This window comes from Xiphophorus hellerii, chromosome 2 (assembly GCF_003331165.1).
Source record: "Xiphophorus hellerii strain 12219 chromosome 2, Xiphophorus_hellerii-4.1, whole genome shotgun sequence".
NCBI lineage: Eukaryota > Metazoa > Chordata > Actinopteri > Cyprinodontiformes > Poeciliidae > Xiphophorus > Xiphophorus hellerii.
In genome coordinates, this window is record NC_045673.1 from 3,221,408 (window position 1) to 3,247,073 (window position 25,666).

The 25,666-nt window shown below is 38.1% G+C and overlaps 3 protein-coding genes and 4 non-coding genes across 15 annotated transcripts in view; 1 reads left to right on the forward strand and 6 right to left on the reverse strand.

Moving 5' to 3' along the window:
- Positions 1-235: 235 nt before the first annotated feature.
- bbs2 (Bardet-Biedl syndrome 2) lies at positions 236-13,154 on the reverse strand. 2 transcript variants are annotated; one of them, XM_032580537.1, is made up of 18 exons: positions 12,976-13,154; positions 10,145-10,278; positions 9,808-10,035; positions 9,583-9,708; positions 8,535-8,597; positions 7,297-7,374; positions 7,066-7,170; positions 6,026-6,112; positions 5,794-5,929; positions 5,517-5,656; positions 4,510-4,639; positions 4,248-4,419; positions 4,004-4,130; positions 3,778-3,897; positions 2,399-2,536; positions 1,936-2,048; positions 1,644-1,792; positions 236-939 (listed from the first exon to the last, which is right to left on the reverse strand). In XM_032580537.1, the coding sequence occupies exons 2-18, from the start codon at positions 10,256-10,258 to the stop codon at positions 833-835; spliced, it is 2,133 nt and encodes a 710-aa protein (XP_032436428.1). In that variant the 5' UTR covers positions 10,259-10,278; positions 12,976-13,154; the 3' UTR covers positions 236-832. The 2 variants fall into 2 exon arrangements, with proteins under 2 accessions (XP_032436428.1, XP_032436421.1); XM_032580530.1 differs by lacking the exon at positions 12,976-13,154 and adding an exon at positions 10,747-10,860.
- Positions 12,525-12,596, reverse strand: trnap-ugg (transfer RNA proline (anticodon UGG)). Its single transcript has one exon. It is a non-coding gene; the product is annotated as a tRNA-Pro (tRNA).
- On the forward strand, positions 12,764-18,896 carry setd6 (SET domain containing 6, protein lysine methyltransferase). Of its 2 annotated transcripts, none has more exons than XM_032580555.1 (9): positions 12,764-12,927; positions 13,177-13,251; positions 13,929-14,088; positions 14,159-14,300; positions 15,000-15,194; positions 15,284-15,419; positions 15,719-15,899; positions 17,517-17,653; positions 18,401-18,896. In XM_032580555.1, the coding sequence occupies exons 1-9, from the start codon at positions 12,901-12,903 to the stop codon at positions 18,725-18,727; spliced, it is 1,380 nt and encodes a 459-aa protein (XP_032436446.1). In that variant the 5' UTR covers positions 12,764-12,900; the 3' UTR covers positions 18,728-18,896. The 2 variants fall into 2 exon arrangements, with proteins under 2 accessions (XP_032436446.1, XP_032436454.1); XM_032580563.1 differs by having other exon boundaries at positions 12,771-12,927; positions 13,929-14,073.
- On the reverse strand, positions 16,823-16,894 carry trnap-agg (transfer RNA proline (anticodon AGG)). The gene has a single exon. It is a non-coding gene; the product is annotated as a tRNA-Pro (tRNA).
- A 348-nt stretch (positions 18,897-19,244) lies between the features above and the next one.
- trnap-agg (transfer RNA proline (anticodon AGG)) lies at positions 19,245-19,316 on the reverse strand. Its single transcript has one exon. It is a non-coding gene; the product is annotated as a tRNA-Pro (tRNA).
- A 1,080-nt stretch (positions 19,317-20,396) lies between these two features.
- Positions 20,397-20,468, reverse strand: trnap-agg (transfer RNA proline (anticodon AGG)). The gene has a single exon. It is a non-coding gene; the product is annotated as a tRNA-Pro (tRNA).
- A 1,884-nt stretch (positions 20,469-22,352) lies between these two features.
- Positions 22,353-25,666, reverse strand: part of cnot1 (CCR4-NOT transcription complex, subunit 1) — a 30,877-nt gene continuing 27,563 nt past the window's right edge. For all 7 annotated transcript variants that reach the window (XM_032580613.1, XM_032580622.1, XM_032580605.1 and 4 more), the window contains exons 46-49: positions 24,350-24,530; positions 23,839-23,971; positions 23,627-23,761; positions 22,353-23,257 (exon numbers count right to left, since the gene is read on the reverse strand). In XM_032580613.1, coding sequence (XP_032436504.1) covers positions 23,179-23,257; positions 23,627-23,761; positions 23,839-23,971; positions 24,350-24,530 — 528 coding nt within the window. In that variant the 3' untranslated portion in view covers positions 22,353-23,178. The remainder of the gene's footprint in view (positions 23,258-23,626; positions 23,762-23,838; positions 23,972-24,349; positions 24,531-25,666) is intronic.

The window sequence follows — 25,666 nt, forward strand, 5'->3', positions numbered from 1 at the left end:
TTGCTCTATAAATTAAGTTTTGTTTTCAATTGTTTGATAAGATTGACTGTTGTAATGAAGAAACAAATTCCTGCAATCTCCGATCCTTATATTCAAACTGTCTGTACTTAAGTTTTATTTTTCTAAGCTGGGTGCAATAATATAAAACTGAAGGAAAAATTAGGAGCTAAAACACTATCAACAGACTTCTACAGTTTCATAAAGGATGCTCTAGTTTAGACAAATGACAAAAACATTTGAAACATTAATCAATTTTAATAGGAACGCTGCAGCAATCACAAAAACAATCTACAAAAGGTAAACAAGATATAGAGACACGATCACACTCGTTCCAACAGAAACATACACAATTTCCTTTGGCTAAAAAAAAAGACGACTGGGAGAGCTAACCGCTCCGACCCAACAGCTCCGCGCCTCGCTGCAGCCGTCTCCATCAGCTGGATCCAACGAACAGAGACCACATCCAGCACAGTCATTTGGTCAAAACGTTCTGATGGCTTTGTCGAGAAGCTTAAATGTTTTGTGCACCATCACCTAAAACGGCGCTAAAAGACAGATTTAATCCTGAACTAAAGATGCAGACAGACAGAACTGTGAGTCCGTTTAGACTGTGGAAAGCTATGCTGAACTACATCAGGCCTTTCTAACCAGCCACACAGCTAAACTGCAGTTCTAAGTCTGTTCTCTGAGTTACCTAACAGAGGTGTTCCCCAGTGCCGCTGCTCCGTTACATTTAAGGCTGAGTGAATGTTTCTCCCAAACGCCTACAATCTTTTGCACATTTTGTGTGTTGTCCTTTCTAGGCTAGCTGGCTGATTCCTGCACTCTGTCCTCAAGAAGAAGCCGTGCCGGCCCTCATGATCCTGAAGAGCGCGTTGATGTTGTTGCTCTTGATGGCGTCTCGGCAGGCGGCGATCACCTGGTTCTTGGGTTTACCCACTGAGGAGAAACAAGAATAGTTAAAAAAATATATAAAAACAAGAAGATGTGGCAACTATAAGCAAATTATTTCTTCTAATTATTGTTAAGAGTTTTCTTTCTTTACCACCAACTCCAAACTGTGTGTTAACATACTAGCTAATGTAATCCAAACCAGGTTTCTGTTTTTGTGTTTTGTACACTGTCTGGAAAAGATTTCCAAAACACCAAGCTTAATTTTATTGAGATTTTATGTGAGAAACCAACACAATGTAGTGCAAAACTGTGAAATAAGAAAGAAACAATTTACAGCTTCCAACATATTTAGAAAAAAAACAACCTGAAAAGCGAGGCATGGATTTATAAGCAGATCCCTTAATTTTGTACCCCAAAATAAAATTTAAATAAATAAAAACACTGCATTCAGAGGTTTAGTTCGATGACCTTTGCCACATCCTTCTCTTTCTCAAAATCAGCTTTCAACTACCAAATCACAGGAGTCAGCAGAAGAGTAGAAAAAAATGTAAACACAAATCTTCAGATTTTTAACTGCAAAACATGTTGAAACTATGCACTATTTTCTTTCCACTTTTGCACAACTTTGTGTTGGACTAATCATCACACGAAACTTGAACAAACAAATAGAAGTTTGTGGTTCTAATGTGATAAGACATGAAGAAGTTTAGGGCGTATATTTCTCATGTTACAGCCCAGCGGTGGCAAACCTCGGAGTCGGCCGGCCCGTTGGATAGCCTGGTTGACAGACTTGAGCCGAGCCAGAAGGGCGTTGTGATTGTTAGAACGGATCGTGTATTCATTTATCAGATCCCTGTTCAGATCAAACAGCTCCCTGTAACGCTTCTTCATTGTTTTCCTACAGATAAAAGCACAAGAGTGTTTGTTGAAGATTGTGTTTGCTGATTATTTCAGACAGAAATTAGCACTTCTAATAGCCAGTAGTATTACGATGAACGGTTTTAGTCAAGTTTATACAAAGTTTGGGTTTTGGTGGCTCACATGTCAGCCATGAGGCGAGCGTCCTCTGCCTGGACCAACATGTTTCTGATGTAGTTGGAGTGGTCGGCCATGTCAGCAGTTAACTTCTGATGCACAGAGTGAAACTCGTCCACCTGTGACACAAACATCCACGACTCAGCATTAACATCTCACAGTCTTGTTTAATTTGTTTTAAGAACAGCTGGCAAACAAGTAAAAGTAGAATTTAAATTTTAAATTTCGTTGTCCTTGTGACAATGACAATAAAGATTTATCTCTCTATCTCTAACTAACACACAAAAAAAATACTTCTAAAAATTAAAACCAAACGATACTGCAGCAGAATCCTCTTGGAGATTTGTAATGTCTGGTTCAACTTTACATCATAGGCGACTGACACTAGAAACAACTGAGCCTTTAAGACTGAACTGGGTTTTCTGTAACTAAAAATGTTTCAAAAAACCATCTCAGTTTCAGTGAGAACCTCAGTGAGCGTTGTGCGGAGCTCCTCAAAGTATGATGGGAAATCTGCTTCCACCGACAGGTCCTCCATCGCCAGGAAGGAGGCGAGGGACTGGACCAGATCGCCCGCTAGATCAATATCATCGGTCGTCAGGGTGATCTCACAGAAAGAAAAAAAAAATCAGGAAAGTTTCAATTAGGTGGAAGTTAATAGTGGATTAAATAACCCTAAATATTGTCGCTTTCCTAAAATAGTGGCCTTAGTAATTTTCTGCCAAAAAAATCACCACCTCTTTCTTTCCAAAAGATGTTTTAGGCAAAAAAAAAAAAGAAAAAAAGATGCTTTTGGCAAAAATTGCCTAGACTATTATTATCTGATATGCAGCTTCAGTAAAGTACAAGTTTGGTCACTAAATCTAAGATTAATCCAAAATTGCACTCTTTCAATTATTTATTTCAACCAATTTTTGTTGCAGGATGGAACGATTATACAACTGCAATGATTTTTAAAAACAGAAACTGGATTAAAAATGTTGAACTAATTTGGGATTTTTTTTTAAACTAAATGAGTCAGGATTACACCTACAGAACCATATCCTTAAGAAAAAAGCTTGCTATTTCTATGTATTTATTTGATTCTACGCATATATTATTTTGATCATGTGTTGAAAATTTAAAGAAAATCTTAATTTTTGTTTTTAAATGTCATTGTAGTTGCATCTTGACTCATTATTGTATCAATGAAAAAATACTAAAATACATTTTTAAAAAAGCCCCAAATTAATATCCAATCACACCAATGATGAGATGATCTAAACTTCTGACTGGACCCGCATATTTAAAATATTCATAAAATGCAAGAATATGACATTTGAAAAATTACTTTTCTGGAATACTGAAGGTGAAAGCTGCAACTACCAGAACTAATTTAAGAGTCTAAATTGAGCGTTGCAAGAAAAAACCACAATACATCACTGCAACACAGCAAATGACAAAAACAGTATATATATATATATATGATAAAAAAGAGAAAAAAATGAAAAGCATATATTTCCGATTTGACCTTCCAGAGACCCATTTGGGATGTTTTGGAAAAAACAATAAATAGTTTTTAAAATAAATATAAGTATAATCTTTTGTGATTAAAAAAGTAGGTTAGGGGGCGTGCCGTGGTGGCGTAGCGGTTAGCGCGACCCGTATTTGGAGGCCTTGAGTCCTCGACGCGGCCGCCGCGAGTTCGACTCCCGGACCCGATGACATTTGCCGCATGTCTTCCCCCCTCTCCTTCCCTGTTTCCTGTCAGCCTACTTTCGTAAAAGGGACACTAGAGCCCACAAAAGACCCCCTGGAGGGGTACAAAAAAAAAAAAGAAAAAAAAGTAGGTTAGTGTTTATTGTTTACCTGTCCGTTACTGGCCATATGAAAAGACATGAGTCCTCCTCCACGGAGGGAATGAAATGTAACATTTGGACTCTCGACCACCTCTGGAAGCAGGAAGTTCTGATTGAGCCACATTACCACCTACGTTCACACAAAAACATGAACAGCAAGAGAAAGGAACAAGTTTCATATGAGAATGCCTCCTGAACCCGATCAGAACGGTTCTTTATTTTGTCCTCCCTCCCACCCTCTGCGGTCGCTCGTTGATGCTGAAGGAAACGGTTCCAGCAGGAGCGGCAGGCGAGTCCTCTGTGACCTCATACATGGAGAAACGCGGCAGCTGGCGAGTGATTTCAAACACGTGGAACTGAGTGCTGCAGAGGGGATGATTCAGAAAGCAAAATGTTACAATGAAGCATTAAAGGACTGTGATTTTCAGCATTTTCTAAATATTATGGAGAGTTTAACTCAAGCTGTTTTACATGTCCCACCTGGTCCTCCCTCCAACAAAGGCCTTAATGTGCAGATCCACTGGTATGTCTTTAGGGGGGATGATGGGGACTCGGACACAGCCCGACAGGTTCTGGACACTTGGATGGACAACGTGACTCTCGCCCTCAAATATTCCCTCAGCAAAGATGAGAACCGCACGGATGATTGTTTCTGGAGAGAAAGCGTCACACAGACAGTAATTCTAGCAGATTTGCTGAGAACACAGATGCTTAACATACATGGAGTGTGAGAAGGAGCAACCATTTGGAGTTGAGATGCTAAGCTCTACATGAGCCTTCTGGGCCTCCGTAGCAGCTCTGACAGACAGTGTTGTCTGCAGCTGAGTGTTTGCTGGTATTACCCCCATCCCGCTGTTTGTCTGTGACACGCCCTGAAACGGAAGGTGTGGGAGAAGGTTACCATAAAAATTTTAAACAACCATGATTCTGGTGTAAATTATTATTAGATTAGATTAGATTAGATTAGATTTATTGTCATTGTCCAGTAAATAGCATAATGAAATTAATAGTACAGCTCTTCTTTAGGCATTTAGAAACAAAAAGTGAAAACACATAAGTGTAGACGGTGTGATCTGGAAAAAAATGCTTCCTTGAACAAGTTAGGATCCGTGTACGGCCTAAACAAAACATGTTTATTGCACAAAATCATCTTTAGACAATGAAATCTGCTCAGGTCTGCCTATTTTGAACTCTGTTTTAGGGCGTCATGTCACTTTAAATCCAAATGATCTGCCGCTGGCTATGCCCCCCAACTCAACGTTTTCACTCGCACATGAAAATTGTTGCAAACAGAAGCACAATAATGCTACTGTGCATCTTTGAAAAACAGAAGTGGAGCCTCCTGCACAACCAACAAGAATGCAGCAAGTGGTTTCTGGATGGTAAGTCAACAACAAAATCACTTTTCTTTTCTACCAGCCATTGTACAACGCATACAGTGGGAAAACCAGCTGACCAAACATGCCGGGCTTTGCTGGGGTTGCTAGGTAATAGGCAGTGCTTGCTTCTTTGTGACGTTACGTTCTGGAGGTTTTTGAAATATTTTATTTTACAGACACCAAAAAAACATTGGTCTATTGCCAAAGACCGGCTGTGTAGTTTTCTTGTGAATTATCAATTTTGAACAAATTATTTTGTTGCTTTAAAACAAAGCAACAAAATGAGAAAATCTACTGTCAATCTGTGCATGTGTCAGAGTCATTGTCAGAGGTTAAAAATGGTTTGTAAATGAAAAAGAACCATGAATACCTTGGCATTTTCTTCATAGTTACGCAGCTCCAGCAGCAGGTTCTGCCTGCGCTGGCTGAGCTCCCGAATGCGATCCTGCTCAGCGTTGGAGTCCATCAGATTCCCTTTCAAATCCTTACTGGCTGGCAGATAACCACGGACTAGAAAATACAAACATGGCCAAATGTCATTATTTCAAAGGGTGACAAATCAGGTTTTAAAAAAAACATTTAGGAGTAACAATATTTAAAATTTTGCAAGAAGGCTTTGAGCAGAAACTGACGCAGACTGGACTCACCTTCTCCTTCTATGGAGGTGCAGATGAGTTGTACCTGTCCGTCTAACCTGTAGTCTCCCTCCACCACTCCAGCTACAGATGAGGAGAAATTGTCCTTAAAGATGACCTCACCTGTGCGGTCGCTTCGCGCGTCGATCTGAAACGAGAGCTGGACATGAGCAGAGGCTCCAAAGAGCTAAACGCAGGAAACAAAAGCTGGAATATATCGCATTCCTGCAGAACGGGCACGGACCTTTCCATTGGACCAGCCAGTGATGAGTTCCACAACTCCATCAGCATTCAAGTCAAAGGCATGGATGCTCATTGCATGGTTCTTAGACTGAGTGGAAAGATCAGTGTGTAATTAATTAGTAATAATATACAGACGGGTGCAAATTCAAAAGCTTGAACACCTTAGCAGAGGTGTAGTAAAATAAGTTTAAGTAATTACTAACAGCAAACCTTGACAGGTTACACACATTCACAAAGTTATTTATCTGCTAGAGATGATTTTCACCGTTGAATGGAAAATACTGTTTATACAAAAACATAATTATTCCCTGTATGACTATATAGCCATAGTTGTACTATGGATTGATGAAGACCTAAAGAGCTCTTTGTCAAAGAAGCAGATTAAAAATACATTTTTTAGTCATTTCCTATGTTGAGTATTTCCACATTCTGACTACAACTTCCAGTATTTACTGAAGATGTGTCTCTAGACATGTTTTAACATTTTAAATGGTATTAATTTTAACTGCTCTCTAACTGTTCTATTTTTTTCCTTATTTTTTAGGTTTTCTATTTCAATTAATAATTATTCATCTCATTACAAACATCCCACAGCATGTTCATTATCAATTCCTGTGTTTTTCCAGTGTTTTTCTTACTGCCTACCAGTTTACATGTAGCTTTGGACCTTTTGTTATCTTGTTGCCTTAGTGTTGACAATAAGCAGCAACCCTTTTTCTTTAATATTTCGTGTACATTTAAAATTTGGCATGTTATATTCTAAACTTGACAGCTAAAACGAATTGTAGTCATCGTCAGCAGTTTTTTCTCCACTCCTGTCCAGAGGTTCAGAAAAAAATCTGAGGAGTACTCAGTTTTTTTTCTGTTCAAATTGCCAAGCCGCCACAGTGGCATGTGCATTGCTCAGATTCACACGCCACTTCTTACCTTGACCTGCATTTGGCCGGTGGTAGGTGTCAATGTCACCGTAAAAATAGCAGTTTTAGGGTTGGTGTTGCAAATAAAACAACAGATTTCAGATTTCTGTAAATTAATATGCACCTTAATCCTCCAGTAGCGGGCCGTGCGGTCATACACTCCAACGGTGCCATTAGCCAGAGCGTAGCCGAACCTGCTGCCATGCATGTGACACAATGACGTCACAGTCTGTGAAGATAAGAAAAACCCAAAATGTTCTGAACTGATATGGAAGATTATTTAGGTATTGAACAAAGCCAATAATACTTTTCTTAACTTTATCATTCAAAACAACAACGCAACATTTTTATTTACCTCATTTTCATTCAGTTCTGAGACGAGCTGATCCTCTTTGAAAACCCTGATGTCAAAGTCCTCAGAACCAACAAGAAGCTGTCAAATAAGAAAAAACTGTTATTGTTTGGTATGAAAGAACTCTTTGCACAATCTGAATTCATAAGAGTTACAACAACATTTAATTTCTTTTTGGGATCAATAAAGTATTTTTGAAAGTGCAGCACTTCCTTAACATTTTTAACCGGGACCTGCAGCTTTTCAAAATAAAAGTTTAATACTTAACTGAGAATGAGCCTTTTTGAACAACTTTAAGTTGAAACATTCGGTTTATTTTATAAATTTTTTCAGTTGCAATTAAAAAGTAGTAACTTCTCTAAATAGGTTGTTAGGTGGATACCTGAAAATATTTTTTTATATATCAAACACTAGGACATTGTTGTTATTTTTTTGTATTTTCCAAAACCAGAAAAATACAGGCATATATTATTGATATTATTATTGTATGTTGCAACTGCAATAACAACAGTGATTAACTCAGATTTTCTCACTCTTCTGCTTCTTTTCCGTCATCACAATGACCTTACCACTCTTCTTCACCTAAAATTGCTAAATACAAAAAAAATACTCTTTCCATGAACTATTATCATAAACTTAATATAACATTTCATTATCACAGTTTATGATAATTAACTATTATCATTGATATTATTATGACTAACTATTATTATGATAGTTCATTATCATAATGAACTATTATGATAATGATATCATCATTAATTTATGATAATTAACTATTATCATTGATATTATTATGACTAACTATTATTATGATAGTTCATTATCATAGTTTATGATAATGAACTATCATAAACTATGGTATCATAGTTTATGATAGTGAACTATTATATGACATGCAAAAAAAGTAATTGCAATATATCATCATTATTACTAACTGTTATGCACAATATTTATAAATAATAACTATGGTTAACATCATTACAGCTATAATAATTACAGTATATTATTTTATCAGTGGTAGGAATAACTCTTACTTTTCATTTTGAAATAAAAGTAATTAGGTCACACTATTCAGTTTTGGGGTTACCAATGTATTGTAAGAATCATATATCACATACAAATCCAAATAACTTCAGATTGCTAAATTTGATCAGGGATTGTAAACTCTTAGAGTATTTATCATTCAGATTTTGTTCTAATTCTAATAATGTTATTATTGTTTCAAATCTCAGACTTGCCTCATTTTTCCCATCTCCGGTGAAGTCAAAAAGCACCAAAGACCTAACGTTATCACCAGTTACCTGAGAAAAGGGGAAGTCATAGTTACGACCTAAAGAAATATAGGAGATATAAGCTGTGAACACATTTTATGAACATGTTCAGGCAAATAAACAAGTTTTTGAAATGCACGATACATTAAGGCAACAAAGGAAATGTGTGACGTAGCATTTATGCTATATTTTTAACAGAGCCGTGCCTCAAGTATTCAACAGTGATACAATATTGTTGTTTTCAAAGTCTAAAAGTACTGAATAACTGGTAAATTACATAATCAGACAGACCAAAATACAAAGTTAAGGGGATATTTTTTATATTTTTAGGGTGAAAATGACAATAATTCATATACAAAAAATCAGGCAAAAAAAATCTTTTCTGAATCAGCTATTTTCAGTAAAAACATTATAAAACTTTAACAAAAACTGCAGGTGTGTGTCTGGTGAATGTTTTGGTTAAAACATGTTTGTTCTTCATTCAGTGGGTAGAAAATCCAAAGATTTTACTCAAGAGCAGCGATACTTCAAAAAATCACAGCACAGTAAAAATACTAATAAAAGTAATTTTTTTCAAGAAAGTTACTCAAGTAAATGTAATTGAGTGAATGTAACTAGTTACTGCCCAACTCTGAGTATGAGGGTCGGTCACTGATGTTATGGATAGAAATCTTGATTGTGTCCCCGACACACTAAATTATATTTAGTGTCTTAATCTTTTTAACAAAGATTGTTAACAAAAAAGGTCCTGGAACCCGATTTCAATGTGAACAAAACTCTTCACTGAGCTAGATGTTTACAGATTTTTCTGGAAGAATGTCACTTCCATGTTTGTCAGAATTTGTTACACATAAAGGAAAATACATTTAAATGTGTTAAGAGCTACAATTTTAACTTGAACTTCAAAGTGATGTCAATTTCTGTTGTCCAAATCACTCTAATTATTTCTGATTTATAATCGGACTGCAACAGTAACTGAAGTTATTCTGTGAGATGTATTTGCATCGAATCTTACTGTCCAAAAGTGGTCGTTCCCTTCATAGTCAAAACCTTGCAATGCACAATTCCCTCCGATGATGGCGAGAGGAGAGGAGATGTCTCCCAGTTTTCCCAAAACAATGGCATTAGCTCCATCTGTAACCTGGAACAACACAAAACAATTAAAAAACTATGAACAAACATCACAAAAAAAGGAGTCTGCTCTACATCCAGTGACTCCAAAGATAGTTCTTCCACTTACGTCTCTGTAAAAAACATCTGTATTGTCGTGAACATCATAGGCCAACAGATTGGTCTGAGATCCCACCAGAAGCGTGTCTCCTGTGGTGTTTGGTCCCAGTGTTCCTGCAGTCAAACATGTTACGGCCTGGTTGATGTTGAGAAGAGAGATATCAGAGTCCTGGGTGCTCTGGCTCAGTCGATGGGTCGCAGGTCTCTGACCACGATCATGAGGGTTGTGGATGAAAACCTGTAAATGAAGAACAGTTAAGGTTAAAATGAAAATATTTGATATATATTCCTTCAGCAACTTTGAAGCCTCCTGCAGGCTGAGCAGTTATGCTACATATTCCCCTCACCTTTCCTGCTTGCGTTGCTGCTGTTAGACATGGGTGCACTCCATCAAACTTTCCAACAGCCACCATGCGGGGGTTAATCTTGTGGTTTAGCTTCAGTGTGAAGATGGGGACCATCGTGACGCGGCCTCCTTGTCCTTAAACAGTGAAACGTAACGTCAAACCGCTTCAGGACAACTTAATGTTTTATCTTGCTGCTGACACATAACTGTCAAACTACTGGCACGTAAAGCGTGTCTGCGCGTATGTAACCAGTTGGCAATGCGGTTTTTTGCGTCTCTAATGTAATTACAGGCTTTACCTCAGCCAGACAGCAGCGACCTCTGTTGCCTGGCAACAGCGACTAGCACGCTAAAGCTGTTCATCTGGCTAATCTCTCTCCGATTTGCGGTGCAAGAACACAGATTTTACAACCAAATCAGTTCCTTCACTGGTTAACATGTGATTACTGCTGTAAAATAATTAGAATGCAATAAGGGAATTTTAAAATTACATAAAACTAAAAAGTAGGCTAATCATATCAAGTCAGTTCTTTCTAACTAACATCCAAACTCATAAGAGGAACATAATATCAAAAAACAGCGACGTCTTGTAAAAAATCATACCAGGTTGTGTAATCGCTGCCCCGAGCCCCTTCTCAGCTGTAACTGTCGGGGTTTGGTGGACTGAAGTCGGCTAACCAATAGCTACATAGTTCGGCGTAACGTTTACAGGCTAACTTCCGGTCATTTCCTTTCAAAATAAAACACAACAAAAATAAAATTACAAAATATTTAGATATCTTTTCTCAGAAAGAAAATAATTTTTTGTAAGAAGAAAAAGAAAGTGAGAAAAAATACAGAAAGAAAATAAAATATTTTTTGGATCAACTATTGAGGGAATTATGAAGATGATGATACAAAAAAAGCATATAAAACCTGAGAAAACCTAAAAAGAAGTGAGTGGAGAAAAGATAGGAACAAGGCTCTTAAGGATAATAATAACTACTACTGTTATTATTAGTAGTAGTAGTATGATTAAATCGATTGTTTTTTAAGCATAGTTTTACTATTGATGATTACATCCTAATCATATTACTAAAATCTTTCTTTTAAATTGGTCCGAAAAAATTCTTTACATTGATCATAACAGAAACTAACAGAATATCACTAACATAACTCATTTTGTGTTTTAAATCACATACAAATACACGATAATTCAAACATATATTTCCCTAACTGCTGATTTTAGGAATGTCTCCTAAACATAACAATCCCTCAGGTGAACATCAGCTGACCCTGATGAGATTGTTTACAGTCCTGCACAATTTTATTAAAATGGTGTTTCAAGAAATGTAATAGTTATCGTGCAAATGTTAATAGTGATGTGAGAAATGCAACAAAGCAACTGAGAAAGCCTCTAATACTTCAGATTCAACAGATGACAGATTATTTCTCAGAACAGAAAAGAATCATACCCCTAGACCAACGAGCCACAAAGTTCGTGTTTCCACAACTATAAAGTCCTGGAGTAAAATTTGACATCTGGAGTAGATGTATGTGTTTGATGTGTGTATGGTTTGTGCAGCAGCATCATCTACTGGTCAGTATCAGAACAGCAAGAACGATTCTTGAAGTTGTTAACCTTGAAAAGACAATGTTTTTATTATATTTGATATAATGTGGAAATGGAAATCTAACTAATAATTAAAATTAACTTAGAATGCAAAATTTAAATTTTGAAAAGGCTGTTTGTTTTATATTTATTTGATACATAAATAAATAAATAAATAAATAAATTAATAAATAAATTAATTAATTAATTAATTAATTAATTAATTAATTAATGTAAATTTATTAGATTATCACAGTAATTCTAAACTGCATGGCAAGTGCAAACATATTGAAAATATTTAATTTCTAAAGGGGAAAATTTACTGTGGTCTTAAACATCTGTGAAAGGATTTGTTGACAGAAACTTTTTCATTCTGGCTTAAAGGAGGGTTTCGGGAAGTGAATGACCCGCTTAAGAAAAAGCCACAGGATCCAATTTTCAAGTCTTACTAAATCACCACAAAATCTCAGTGTTTTTTTTCTTTTTCTTGTTTGTTTGCTTTGCAGTTTTTTTCATTATTATTATGTTAAAAAGAAACTGTGTTAATGGGCATGTGTTTTTAATAATCCACTTTGGTTTAAGCTCATTCGGTGTATTCATATGAACAGTAGAATGAGTCACAGATTGAAGTCCATCCATCCATCCATCCAGGGGTGCTGGTGCCTATCTCCAGCTAACGTTTCGGGCGAGAGGCGGGGTACACCCTGGACATGTCGCTAGTCTGTCGCACAGATTGAAGTCATTGAGGTGAATAAAAAAAAAAAATCATTTTACAGTAAAACCAAAACAAGGGCTCGTCCGGGATTTGAACCCGGGACCTCTCGCACCCAAAGCGAGAATCATACCCCTAGACCAACGAGCCATCTGAGAAAATCAGGACAATATGTCCCAATTTAAAGGCATACACAGCGCCGATGTCTTCACGTTATGGATAAATACATGTTTTTCGTTTTGATATTATCTCTGCAAATACTATCAAACCTTACTTTGAAAATGATTCAACAAAAATTATTGTATCTGTCACTATTGCATCTGTCCTGCATTTGCCTCAAATAAAGCCTGTCCTGATAGAAACGCCTGCCTACAAGACCACGCTCAGGTTAAATTTATCCCAGCTCATGGCAAGCTAAATAGCATTAGCATCCGGACAGACCTCCAGTCTGACTATGGCGACTGAAGCGAAGCGAGTAAAGGTTGTAACATTGTTCTGATTTAACACATACAAAAAATATGATACTAACCAACAGATTCACTTTGTATGAAAAAGCGGCGCTCATTTTGAGTTTCATGCTAACTACTAACTAATGGAGTTCATTAAAATGTTTGTTGTCAAAAGGTCTTGAAGTCTTGAAGAGGCTGCTTCTGTGGGTGTAAACACGTGGATTTGAGAGCGCGAAAACAGTTCCGGATATCAGTACCTGTTTGATTTTTTTTTGACGCAGGTGGATGATGGTTCAGAGCGCCTGCAGGACTTCCTCCAGTGGTGTGACAGAGTCGGTTTGGTCCTCAGTAAAAAGGTTTGTTATTACACTCCGCACTCTGACATCCAGAGTAAACATGCAGTTTCCTCCGTTTTACTGGAACGAAGAGGTTTTCAGCAGTGGCTGTAAAACAAAAGGATGGATTTGTGGAATAGCATCTCAGTCTAACTGTAGTGTGGAAGATCTGTCATGCTGTGGGCCTGTTTCTCATTCAAGGCCTGAGGAAACATAGAGTCTATAAAATAAGTGTATGTTTTCAGTAAAAATCAGGTAGAATCTGTCAGAAAACTAATAATGTGTCTTTATTTGGTCTCTCAGCAGAATAGTGATCCAAATAAATTGGCCAGAAATGGTTCACCAGACACAGAAAACAACATTCTGCCATGGTGGCCATCACAGTTTCTGGGCCTAAAGTCAATAGAAAACATCAATTCATTTCAAAAATACTTAGTTGATCCCAAAGGGAAAATAAATGTTGTAACTCATATTTATTCATAATTCTTCATAGAGTTATTATAGATGGTGATGGTTTTGTGCAGGAAAACTCTCCTGTAGCAGACTGTATTACAGCGAGTATGAAAAAGCCTCTGACATTGTTGGGGGGGGTTTAAGACAGTCTCATGAAAGATTTTAAAGTGAGCCAAACCCTGGTTCAGTGTGTGACGTTTTTCCTGCCCAGGTGTCTGAAATTGATCCCAGGTTTTTGTCTGCAGGTGTGCCTGAGCACAGAGGGAACAGTGGCAGATTATGGGATGCTGGCGAAGGAAGACATAGAGGAAGGAGAGATTTTGTTCACCATCCCCAGATCTGCTCTTCTCCACCAGGAAACAACAAAGGTTTCTGGTTTGTTGAAGAAAGGTGATTCTACTGAAAGTGAGTTTTATAACGTCAAAGCTTCCAGATTCTATCAACTCCCAAATGTTTTTTGTTTCTGTTTCCACAGAGAAGTCGTCTCTGGAGAGCTCTTCTGGTTGGGTTCCCCTGCTGCTGGCTCTGCTTTATGAGTCCACGTCTCCTGAGTCCCACTGGAGGACTTACCTCTCCCTGTGGCCTGGCTTCAAAGCGTTGGATCATCCCATGTTCTGGTAGGCTTCACCTCCCCTCCTTAAAGGGGACCTATTATGCAAAATCCACATTTTGCACATTTTTATACTTCCATTTGGGTCTCAACTGCTTCTAAAAACAGGCTTTAAAAAAATCACCCAGCCGATTTTTAACAATAAGTTAATGCTTTTTGGTGTCTGGAAAATGAACCAAATGACTTAAAATGATTTTTAAGTCATATTTGACAGCCACATCGCCGTTACCTAGCAACCCAAGTGTAGGTGCAGGACATTTTGGTCACCTGGATGCTGGAAAAGACAAGTGTTTTATTGTTGACTAACCATCCAGATACCAATTTCTGCATTCTTGTTGATTCTGCAGGAGGCTCCACTTTTGCTTTTCAAAGATGTATGGTTGTATATTTGCGCCTCTGTTTACAGCCATTTCCATAACATCAAACTCCATTTTTTTTCTGTTTCCAAAGTAAAATCAAACCCCCTTCCCAAATATTGAGTTGGGGGGGCGTGGCCAGCAGCAGGGTAGTTGGATTTAAAGTGACAGAGGCCCTAAAACAGATCATTCTGAAAGGAGCAGACTAAAATCATTATCTGAAAATAATTTTGTACACAAAACAAATGAATTAAACATGTTTTGAAAACTATTCTATTCTAACTTGTTCAAGGAAGCATAAATAGGTCACCTTTAAGCTCAGCTAAGTGACAGCTTTATGATTTCCTCAGGTCTAAAGAGGAGCGAGACAAACTCCTGAAGGGAACAGGTATCCCAGAGGCGGTGGCGACAGACTTATCCAACATCCAGAGAGAGTACACAGATATAGTCCTGCCTTTCATAATGAGACATCCGGAGCTGTGGAACCCCAACACACACACTCTGGAGCTGTACACACAGCTGGTGGCCTTCGTCATGGCCTACAGGTTAGCACACACAGACCCAAAATCTTTACGTTTTTAAGATTCGTTTTCTCCATATTTCTGAGCCCGTTTCATTTCTGCTTTGACTGAAGCTTCCAGGAGCCGCAGGAGGAAGACGATGATGAAGATGATGAAGAGAAGAGGGCCCCCAACCCTCCTATGATGGTTCCCATGGCAGACATGCTGAACCACGTATCCAAACACAACGCTAACCTGGAGTTCAATCCGGTAAGGAGGCAATTCCATTTTATCTCATTTACAAAGAGAAAAGAAAAACCTCATTAATTTAAAACTGTTTTCAGCAACACTTAGTGCATGGGGGCCAATCATGCACACACTCATACAATATGTGTATGTATATTGTTGGAAAAGTTACCCAACTCAAATGTAAATCTATGTAGTAGGGCTATTGCAGATAGGGAAAAAACCAAAGGGAATACATTTCCCCCAGAAAAATCTCAGATATTTATAGAAAAACGTGGAAATTTCTGAGTTTGAAAAGTGGAAAACTGAATCCTTGTTTTCAGGACAGCCTGAAGATGGTTTCTGTGCGCCCCTTGCGTAAAGGCGAGGAGGTCTTTAACACGTACGGACAGATGGCCAACTGGCAGCTGCTGCACATGTATGGTTTCACGGAGCCGTATCCGGAGAACAGCAACGACACGGCGGACATTCCCGTCGCCTGCCTCTACCAAGCCGCAGCGCAAGGTAACCCTGGAAACCCGGGTGTGCTTAAAAAGATAAGATTTTCATCTACATGCTTTAATTTCCAGAAAACTTAAATTTCAATCTGGTTTGATGCTAAAGTAAAATTACTCAGTACTTAGTGCCATTTCTGATATCACAGTAGGAAAAAATTATAGAAGCTTTGAAAATGTTCTTAACTTTTCCCCCTGAATTCTCTGCCGGTCTTAATGAAAAAAAGGCCTTGAAAGCTGCAGTTTGTAACTTTAAACTTTTAAAATATATTTTTTCCATAGAGATGGTGGAGGGACTTTTTTTTCATAGATTATCAGTCTCATACAATACTGTCTTGACATTTTGACAATTTAAACAAATAAGTAAAAATATTTTTTTTTATAAAAGTTACATACGGCAGCTTTAAAAGATCAGCATTACTTGTTTGTGTGTATGAAAAATAGTGTCTCTTTGGACACAAATATATGCAAAAAGAGTTAATTCAGGGAAAAGAGTAACTCAACTGAACAGAAACTGAATGGTTAAGAGGTGATTTTTGCTTTGAATGCTTATTTAGTAATATTTGTAAAAGAACTTGCTGCAGATTTCAAAAACAGGTATTTTACTGGCATGCCTGTTTTTCTGCTAAGCAATGTTGCAGATCAGGACAGAATTATCCATCCATTTCCTAACACCCTTGTCCCTAGTGGGGTTGGGAGGGGGGCTGGTGCCTATCGCCAGCTAACGTTCCGGGCGAGAGGTCGCCAGTCTGTCACAGAGGACAGAATTAAGTCAACTATTTTAAAATAAATAAAGGCTGTATATAAATGAGGGCAAGGAAGTTAAATCATAAATAAAACGCATTAAAGTATGTAAGTCTGTTTCCTCCAGTCAATAAAAGAAGTATTTACTTTTAAAAATGACTGATTTGCTTATTGATTATGTGCTGAAAAGGGCTCGTCCGGGATTTGAACCCGGGACCTCTCGCACCCTAAGCGAGAATCATACCCCTAGACCAACGAGCCTCCTCTGACAGATGTTCACATCTGGCCTGTTCTTCCAAATATAGGTGTTCAGTCTGCTGATGTGGCAGGTCAGGATTCAGGACTCCAACAGTGCCCTCTAGTGGTGGGTGTGTCAAACAGCAAACATGGCTTCTTTTCAGGTGTTTTCCGGAGATTGAAAGGTTAAAAGTTTGGTGTTGTGAGGAGAAATTTGTGAGTTATTTTAATTCAACTGAGCTGAGAGCAACTTCTATCTACAGAGAACAAATAAATCCTCTTTCCGGGAGATTTCTCAGACGATTTATAATAGAGGTGCAGAAAAAAATTGATTTGTGGGATTTCTGAATCAATTCAAAATGCTAAGAAATGGATTTCAAAAATATGTTTAAGTTGTATATTTTTGCCACTTCTATTTGCAAGTACACTGCATAATGCACTCGCTCACTGTATGTATTTTGAATAATTCTTTGATATTCTTTTATTTAAGAAATAGCCAGGCAGCTGGCTATTTCTGTAATTTAAGTTACAGAAATGTATTCAAAACCTATTTTTGTTTAAATATAAACTAATTGAATTTGATGCAGTATGGAACCTTACAGAATTATTTTACATTGTTTCTCTTTTTCCTCTTCTCTCCTCGCAGACATTCAGTCTGAGCCGGAGCGTCAGCTTTTTGATGAGCGCTTCAAGGTTTTGTCCCAGATGATGGAGGAGAACGCAGCGTTTGTGTTCAGTAATCATGGCTGCCTCACAGACTCCGAGCTACACTCTGCACTCAAGGTAACGCAGCGCAAACATCCCAGCTGCTTTCCCTCCAACACCAGATAAAAACTTTACATTTAGACCAAATGTGTCAAACTCATAGTCTAGGGGCCAAACTGGCCCTCCGTAGCTTTTTATGTAGCCCTGTAGACTCCAGAGGGATTAAATAATTGCTTAAATCTTATTGTATCAATCAAATCAAAGTAGTTTTTATCTCTCTACTGCCAAATTGTATCAGTCTCTCCAGTATTTCCCAATTTTACAAACATTGCAAATTATCAGATTGCCACAATTTTTCGCAATATTATGCCTAATGGTGAGTTTACTGCAAATTTTAAACATAATGATTAAAAACATTATGTTTATGTGATGCTAACTCCCACCTGCAGGTGGCAGTATTTCTTACTTCTGCTACAATGCTTCTTCAGCTTTACTTGATGTCGATTAATAGTCCATTATCGAACAAAAAATCACATTTACCATCATACATAAGCACAAATATAGCTAAATGTTTTTGCAAATATTTTGAAATCAGTGATTGTGATTGCACAAAAATCACAAAATCCTGGAGGGACTGATCAGTTTCAAAACATGTTCAATATTATTTAATTTTAAGAAGTACTTATCAAATGGAGGCACAGCTGTTTATTAATATTTTAACAGTTTGTTACTGGGTTTTATTGATGCATTCTGGCACATTTGTGATTTTGAAATGACCCAAAATGAAAATGAGTTTGACGTTCAGCTCCTGTTTTGTTGCTGCAGCTTCTGTGCATGTCGCAGGAGGAATTCTCAGAATTCAGAGACAACGAAGGATGGGAGGACGACGACGAAGACGACGACGATAAAATCTCCCAGGCCTTCTCCAACGAGGGTCTGCCCGATTTAAAGTCGTCATGGAAACGTCTGATCCACGAGGCAGCCCGGCTCACGCTGAGGTCGTACGGGGATGCAGAGTTGGAGAGCGACCGGAAGCTGATGGAGGACGGAGCGGATCTGAAAGGACGGAGCAGCAGGAGGTGGAGGGCGCTGCAGGTCCGCTTCGGACAGAAAGTCATCCTGCACAGACTGCTGGAGATCACCGCGTCCTGACTCCTGAAAACAGACAATAAACATCTGTCTGCTTTTGTTTCTGTTCTTTTTCACAGCTTCACCAGCTGCATTTCCATTACAAATACCCACAAAACTTAAAAGATACTGATGTCGATAAAACACAACTTTGCAATTGCAGTGTTTATATTAAATAACTGGTAAAAAATGATTATGGCTTGAGTATTTTTACAAATATAAGTGTTATAAGTGTGATATGCAATATGCAACCATTAGAGGTGTGTAATACTGAATATTTTGGAATATTTTGAATAATGGGCCAAAATCACCAATATCGATACCAATACAATATAGATTGGAAAATCTACACTACAAAAATCAAATAATATTTCAAGACGGAATCTAAAACTAAACTACTAACCCAGTACTAAGTAAATATCAATCTGCCCACTTCTAGAAACCATAAACACAAATTCTCCTGGTGAGACAGTCTTGTTAGTTGCAGTATGAGTTCCCAGTAAGAACCCACACTTGTGCACGAATGCTAAATTATTAAAATGGGCTCGTCCGGGATTTGAACCCGGGACCTCTCGCACCCTAAGCGAGAATCATACCCCTAGACCAACGAGCCTCTCCTGACAGATATTCACATCTGCCTGAGCTTTCTAGTACAGATGTTCAGTCTGCTGATGTGGCAGGTGAGGATTCCGGGCTCCAACAGTGCCCCCTAGTGGTAGAGCGTGTGTGATACAGAAACCAAAGCTTGTTTTCAATCCTTCACTAAACTCTAAATATTTATCCTAAGTGAATTTCTGAGGACAAATAGCTGAGAGCAACTTTTGTCTGAAAGTGTAAATTAATCTGCTTTCTTGCAGATTTTTCCTCACAGCATCAAGCAAGAAACATGAGGATAAGAACAGACAAAACGTTTTGTCTGGTCAACAGAGCAACCAACGATGCTGAATTAGAGCCATTGTAGACATGAAAAGAAGGTGTAAATTTCTGTCAAAAAAACTCAGAAAATTTTAGATTAATCTCAGAAATTTGCTAGAAAAGAAAACGAGAATTTCAGAGATTGGAAAAGTAGAAAATTTGATAGAAAAAAAAACAGATTTTGAGATTAATCAGAAATTTTCTAGAAAAAGTGAACATTTCCGGTTTCAAAAGTAGGTAATTTGCGACTTCTGAAAATGTTCATTTTCAACTTTTGTAACTGAGAAAGATTTTCTTACAATAAAATGTCTGAGAACAATCTTTTAATTTCAGAGGTTTTTCTTGCAAATTTTCAACTTTTTAAACTCAAAAATTTCAATGTTTTATTTTTCTAGAAAATATTTGAGATTAATCTCAAAATTTCTGTTTTTTTCTAGTCATTTTTCAACTTATCAAAATCAGAAGTTTACCAGGTGAGAACCTACGCATGGACAGAGAACATCTGCCTGATGTTCCATGGAAAAAAAACCTGTCTAATTTAATCCCAGGATAAATCCAGAAATTTTTAAAGACTTCACACATTCACTACAGAAAAGAAAAAAACAATGCAAAAGAAGTCCAAATAAATTGGCTCCACAGAACCTGAATTGTTCAGTGGAGAATGAGTGAAGAAACCCAGTTTAACACATAACTTGATGAAGAGGAACACATAATCTGAATTGTAAGTTTTAAGTCTCTGACACTGTTAAAAAGCTCAGATTTGTGTGGGGAAAAAAGAGGGCTCGTCCGGGATTTGAACCCGGGACCTCTCGCACCCTAAGCGAGAATCATACCCCTAGACCAACGAGCCTTGTCCATGGGGTGTATATATCTGGTTTACTGTCCTACGACTGTAAGTCTGATGATTACTGATGTGGCGATTTTGTTTGTCCAACACCGCCCTCTGGTGGTCAGTTCGATCCGCAGAAGGCTGTAGGTTCAAACCAACACTTTTCTTTGCGGTTTTCTTTTCTGTTTAGCAGGAGATGCCAATAAAAACTATAATGAATGCTAAAGAAAATTATTTTGTCATAAGAAAAAATGAAAAAAATGTAGGTAACACCACAAGTGTTAGGAGTAAAATTACACAAACACATCGGGCCAATGTCAAAAAAGAAAATTCCACGATATACCAAGAAAATTTATGTAAAATTCTGAATTTGAAGATGGTTTTAAAAATTTTGGTGTCTAAAATGTGTTTTTTTATATCACAAATATTAGTTTAGTCTGAACTAATGCAATGAAGAAAGGGTGTGCGCCTTTTACAGTGTAAATATCTGACCAAGTTAAATGGTTTGCCATGTGGTCGTCTTCATAAACCGTACCGCCGTTTCTGGTGACATAAACGTTTGTATTTCAGTTTCCCAGTAGCAGATAAGCTACTTGGGATTTTTTTCTGTTTAAGATTTTTGTTCCATTATTTTGGAAGCTGTGGATCTGGAAAGAGTTTTGCGTTTAGTTTTTTTTTAGTTTCAAATGGTTATGATGTGTAACCATGACAACCTTTTTTTGTTTGTTTTTACAACTGGGAGCGGCTAACTAGCATCTAAAAAAGACCTACACAGCTTGAACTAAGACCCTAAGGCAGAAGTTCAAACTATCTCTTCCATTCATCATAATAGGCAGCAAGGGAAACATCCCCTACTCCAACATCTTTCTGTTCAGATTTAAAGAGGAGAGGCAAAAGTAAATGAGGTGGCATAGCAATGTCAAGGATATTTCACAACATCCAGGACATGTTGTTGTGGAATATCGTCACTGCTCCCTGGATATTAGCTGTTAGCATATGCAGGATATGCTAACGGCCTTACATCAACATCTTCAGATTGGCTGCAAGACTGACTGCTGCTGGAGGTCCTTCCTGCCAACAGCTGTTTTGTAAAGTAAATAAAGCATTTTTCATTTGAATGTGCTAGGTTTTGGAAGTAAAATTATTTTTGCAGCTTTGTGGTAAAGGGCAGTAGAGATGAAGATTTTTAACCTCTGAAGGACTTGATTTTATGAAACAGGCTATATGCATGTAATTGGATTAGATTTTTGACAGCGCTTCTTGGGTTTCTGTCTCATTGAGTTCATAGATGCTATTCAAAATTTCAGAAACTAATATTGTGATTAGTTTCTGAAATTTTGAATTGGATTTAGTGTAGACCTAAAATTGAGCTTTTTTGATTGCGCATCTATGAACTCAATGAGACAAACACAAGAAGCTCTGTCAAAAACCTGATAATCGATCAGATTTTGTTTTAAATATCTTAAGTACTGCCAAACTGGTGGCATGACCTTTCCTCTTTTATTCAGTTTTCACTTCACACTGTTTTTTATTTTCAACAATTTTGAGGCACAGTAGTAAAACCTGAAATTCCTGTTGCTAGGTAACTGAAGTTGGAGGGTGGGGGGACTTGAAACTGCTGTTATTCAGCAGGTTGTTGCTAGGTAACCAAAGTGTGAGCGAGTCAGTTGATTCCAATAACCTAGCTTAGCTCAGCTAGCCGTGAGGTTGAGCAGCTAGTCTTTCTACTGCCTACATCTCCCAGAATGCTGTGTGGTTCTGGATCGGCTATTCTGTCAGATGTATTATGCATCGCTATTTATATTATTGATTTATTGTCCAGCCCTAGATTTAAGCCGTAATTTGAGATTATTAAATTAACTGCCAAATGTTTCGATTTGAGTAAGCAAACATGGCTGCACCTTGAATGCTTTATTTTCTTTATTTACGCATACTGCAGTTAAAGTAGCAAGAACTAAAGGCAAACTAGAAAGAACTACAAAATACAACACACGGACCAATACATTTACAAAACATTCAAAATGTTACAAAATGGGCTGTATTGGTCCTTCTATTGTTCTTCAGTTCGGAACTTTGTACATGTTGTCATTTACGATGTTATCATCACTTTGCACATTTTTTACAAGTGCCAGGGAGAGAAACCTCCAGAACCAGTTTGAAATGGACAAACCATCAGCAACCAGTCTCCACCACCATCGCACCTGAGAGACTTGACCTCAACTTTTAGTCCCACTCAGAAAAAAAACAAAAACAACAACAACAAAAAAAACCCTCAAAGAACCAAATAAAAGTAGCAGGCAGTTTCTTCTCTTCAATTGTCAACCATTCAGCCTCAGGAAGCAAAGTAAAGTCACAAATCAAGATCTGTGTGGGAGGGAAGCAAACCAAAGACTTTGGTAGTGAAACTCTTCAGGTGTCTTTACATGTCAAAGGTACGTTTTAACCAAACGTGAACTTTAATTCATTCGTCCACTTCCCTGCTCTCTGTTTTTTTTTTCAATATTTACAACAAAAGAAGCATTTTAAACAGCATTTCTCCTCCTGTTCTTTCCATCCCAAAGGGGGAAAACAAAACTCCTTAGATCCATGAACAGTAGTCCTTCCGGCCACATTTAATAGAAAAATAAAACAATGAAACTGTGGTTGCCAGTTTATCCAGTGCCAACAGTGAATTGGGAGCTGGGTGTGTGGTGATGGGATGGGCGAAGGCCGCGGCATCTCTCTGACACGGTTAGCTGGCACCGGTGCCCTCCATCACCTGCTGGGCCTGCTTCTGCCCCATGCAGCACTGAGCCACGGACTGGAACAACCTGCACACACACACACACACACGGTAAATATCAGAGCCAGGGTTGCCAGGTCTGACAGTTTCCAGCCCAAATACAACATAAAACCCACCCAACTCCAAAAACAACAACAAAAAAACTGCCCAAATCGTAGTGATCAATTATGATGATTAATCGGATAAAAAAAATTTTTTTTGAAATTATATATATATATATATGCGCGCCACTTTAGCCTTTTTTTAATACGATATTAGAAATACATTAAAATGTGCAAGTGCAAAAAGTTGTTTTTTTTAAGTAAGAAAATAAACATTTTATTGTCTAAAATGCAATAAAATAGCATTCCTTTAATAAATATGAACCAGGTGAAGAAAATGCTGGAGTTAAACTTACTTTTCGATCTCAGGCGCACAGTGAACAAAGTCGTGACTCCAGAACTTGAAGGCAGGATTCTTGATCAGCTCGATGAAGGTGATGAGGAGTCCCCAGGGGTGAGGTCTGTTGACGATCAGCCTCTCAAGCAGAACCCTGCAGGACAAGCAGAGTGCAATTAGCCTTCAGAGGTTCTGATGAGGTCGACCCGACCCGGGATGAGCAGCTCTCACCTGGTGATTTGCTCCTGGATGGCCTCGGTGTTGGCCTCAGCAAACAGGTAGAGCATGGTGCAGCTGAAGTAGTGGGTGTGGCTGTTTGGGTAGCGCAGCTGATTGGCTATCGCGTTCAGGAACAAGTATCGCCCTGGAAACACAAGAAAATGGAAACGCCATCAGGTGATTCTGTTTAACCTTAAAAATGTATTTGCACTTCTTTCATTACAACCACAAACTCTTGGTATATTATCAAGATTTCATGTGATACGGCCCTACGTAATAATGCAATTTTGTCCTCTAAAAGACGAACAAACTTTTAATTTTATACAGAAAATTTAACACTGGAAAATATTTTAAGCATCCAACATAAAAACAAGAAAGAATTACTTGCAACCAAACCCATAAATAAAATGGATTATGATGTAAAATAAACTGTCCTTCAAAAGACATAATCAAAAGGAAATTATTGAGCTAATTTTTATTTATCACACAATAAAGTGATTAATTACTCAGAGGGTTTTCCTACCTTCAGTGTCCAGGTCCACAGCCAGGTTCTGGAAGATGTCCATGTGTGCAGAGTGTGTGATGGTGCTCATGGACGGGGTGCTGCCCTTGTTGTGGATGTGAGCGATGGCCTGTGTGCCGACATACAACACTAACGCGTTGATCAGCTGGATGTTGTAGCGGTTTCCTGGCTCGTTCGACACCTGGAAGAAAACAAAAATTAGCAAATCTTTAAAGTTGATTTGTTATGTTTCCTTTAACAGGTTAGCACAGATCTGTGGGCTACACCAAACATGTTCATTACAACTTTTTGCACAAAATCATTCTTAGATAATGAGATTTTAGTCTGCTCTTTTCAGAATGAGCCGTTTTAGGGCTCTGCCACTTTAAATTAAAATAAGCTGCTGCTGGCCATGCCTCCAAGTCAATATTTGGGAAGGTGGTTTGATTTTACTTTGGAAAATTTAAAAAATGGAGTTGATAGAACCAGAAAGCTTTGATGTTATGAAAATGGCTGCAAACAGATGCGCAAATATATAACCATAGATCTTTGAAAAGTAGAAGTGGAGCTTCCTGCACAACCAACACGAAAGCAGCAAGTGGTTTCTGCATTGTCAGTCAACAACACTCGTCTTTTCCAGCAGCCATTGTACAGTCATGGCCAAATGTTTTGAGAATGATTCAAATGTTAATATTTACAAAGTCTACTGCTTCAGTTTTTATAACGGCAATTTGTATACTCCAGAATGTTATAAAGAGTGATCAGAGTAACAGCAATTAATTGCAAAGTCAATATTTGCCTAGAAAATGAACTTTATCCCCCTAAACACATTTCAACTTCATTGCAGCCCTGCCTTAAAAGGACCAGCTAACATCGTTTCAGTGATTGCTCCATTAACACAGGTGTGGGTGGTGATGAGGACAGGGCTGGAGATCAATCTGTCATGATTAAGTAAGAATGACCCCACTGGACACTTTAAAAAGAGGCTGGTGCTTGGCATCATTGTTTCTCTTCTGTGAACCATGGTTATCTCGAAAGAAACACGTGCAGTCATCATTGCACTGCACAAAAATGGCCTAACAGGAAAGAGAATCGCAGCTAGAAAGATTGCACCTCAGTCAACAATCTATCGCATCATCAAGAACTTCAAGGAGAGAGGTTCCATTGTTGCCAAAAAGGCTCCAAGGCGCCCAAGAAAGACCAGCAAGCGCCAGGACCATCTCTTAAAAGTGTTTCAGCTGCAGGATTGGGCTACCAGCAGTGCAGAGCTTGCTCAGGAATGGCAGCAGGCAGGTGTGAGTGCATCTGCACGCACTGTGAGGCAGAGACTCTTGGAGC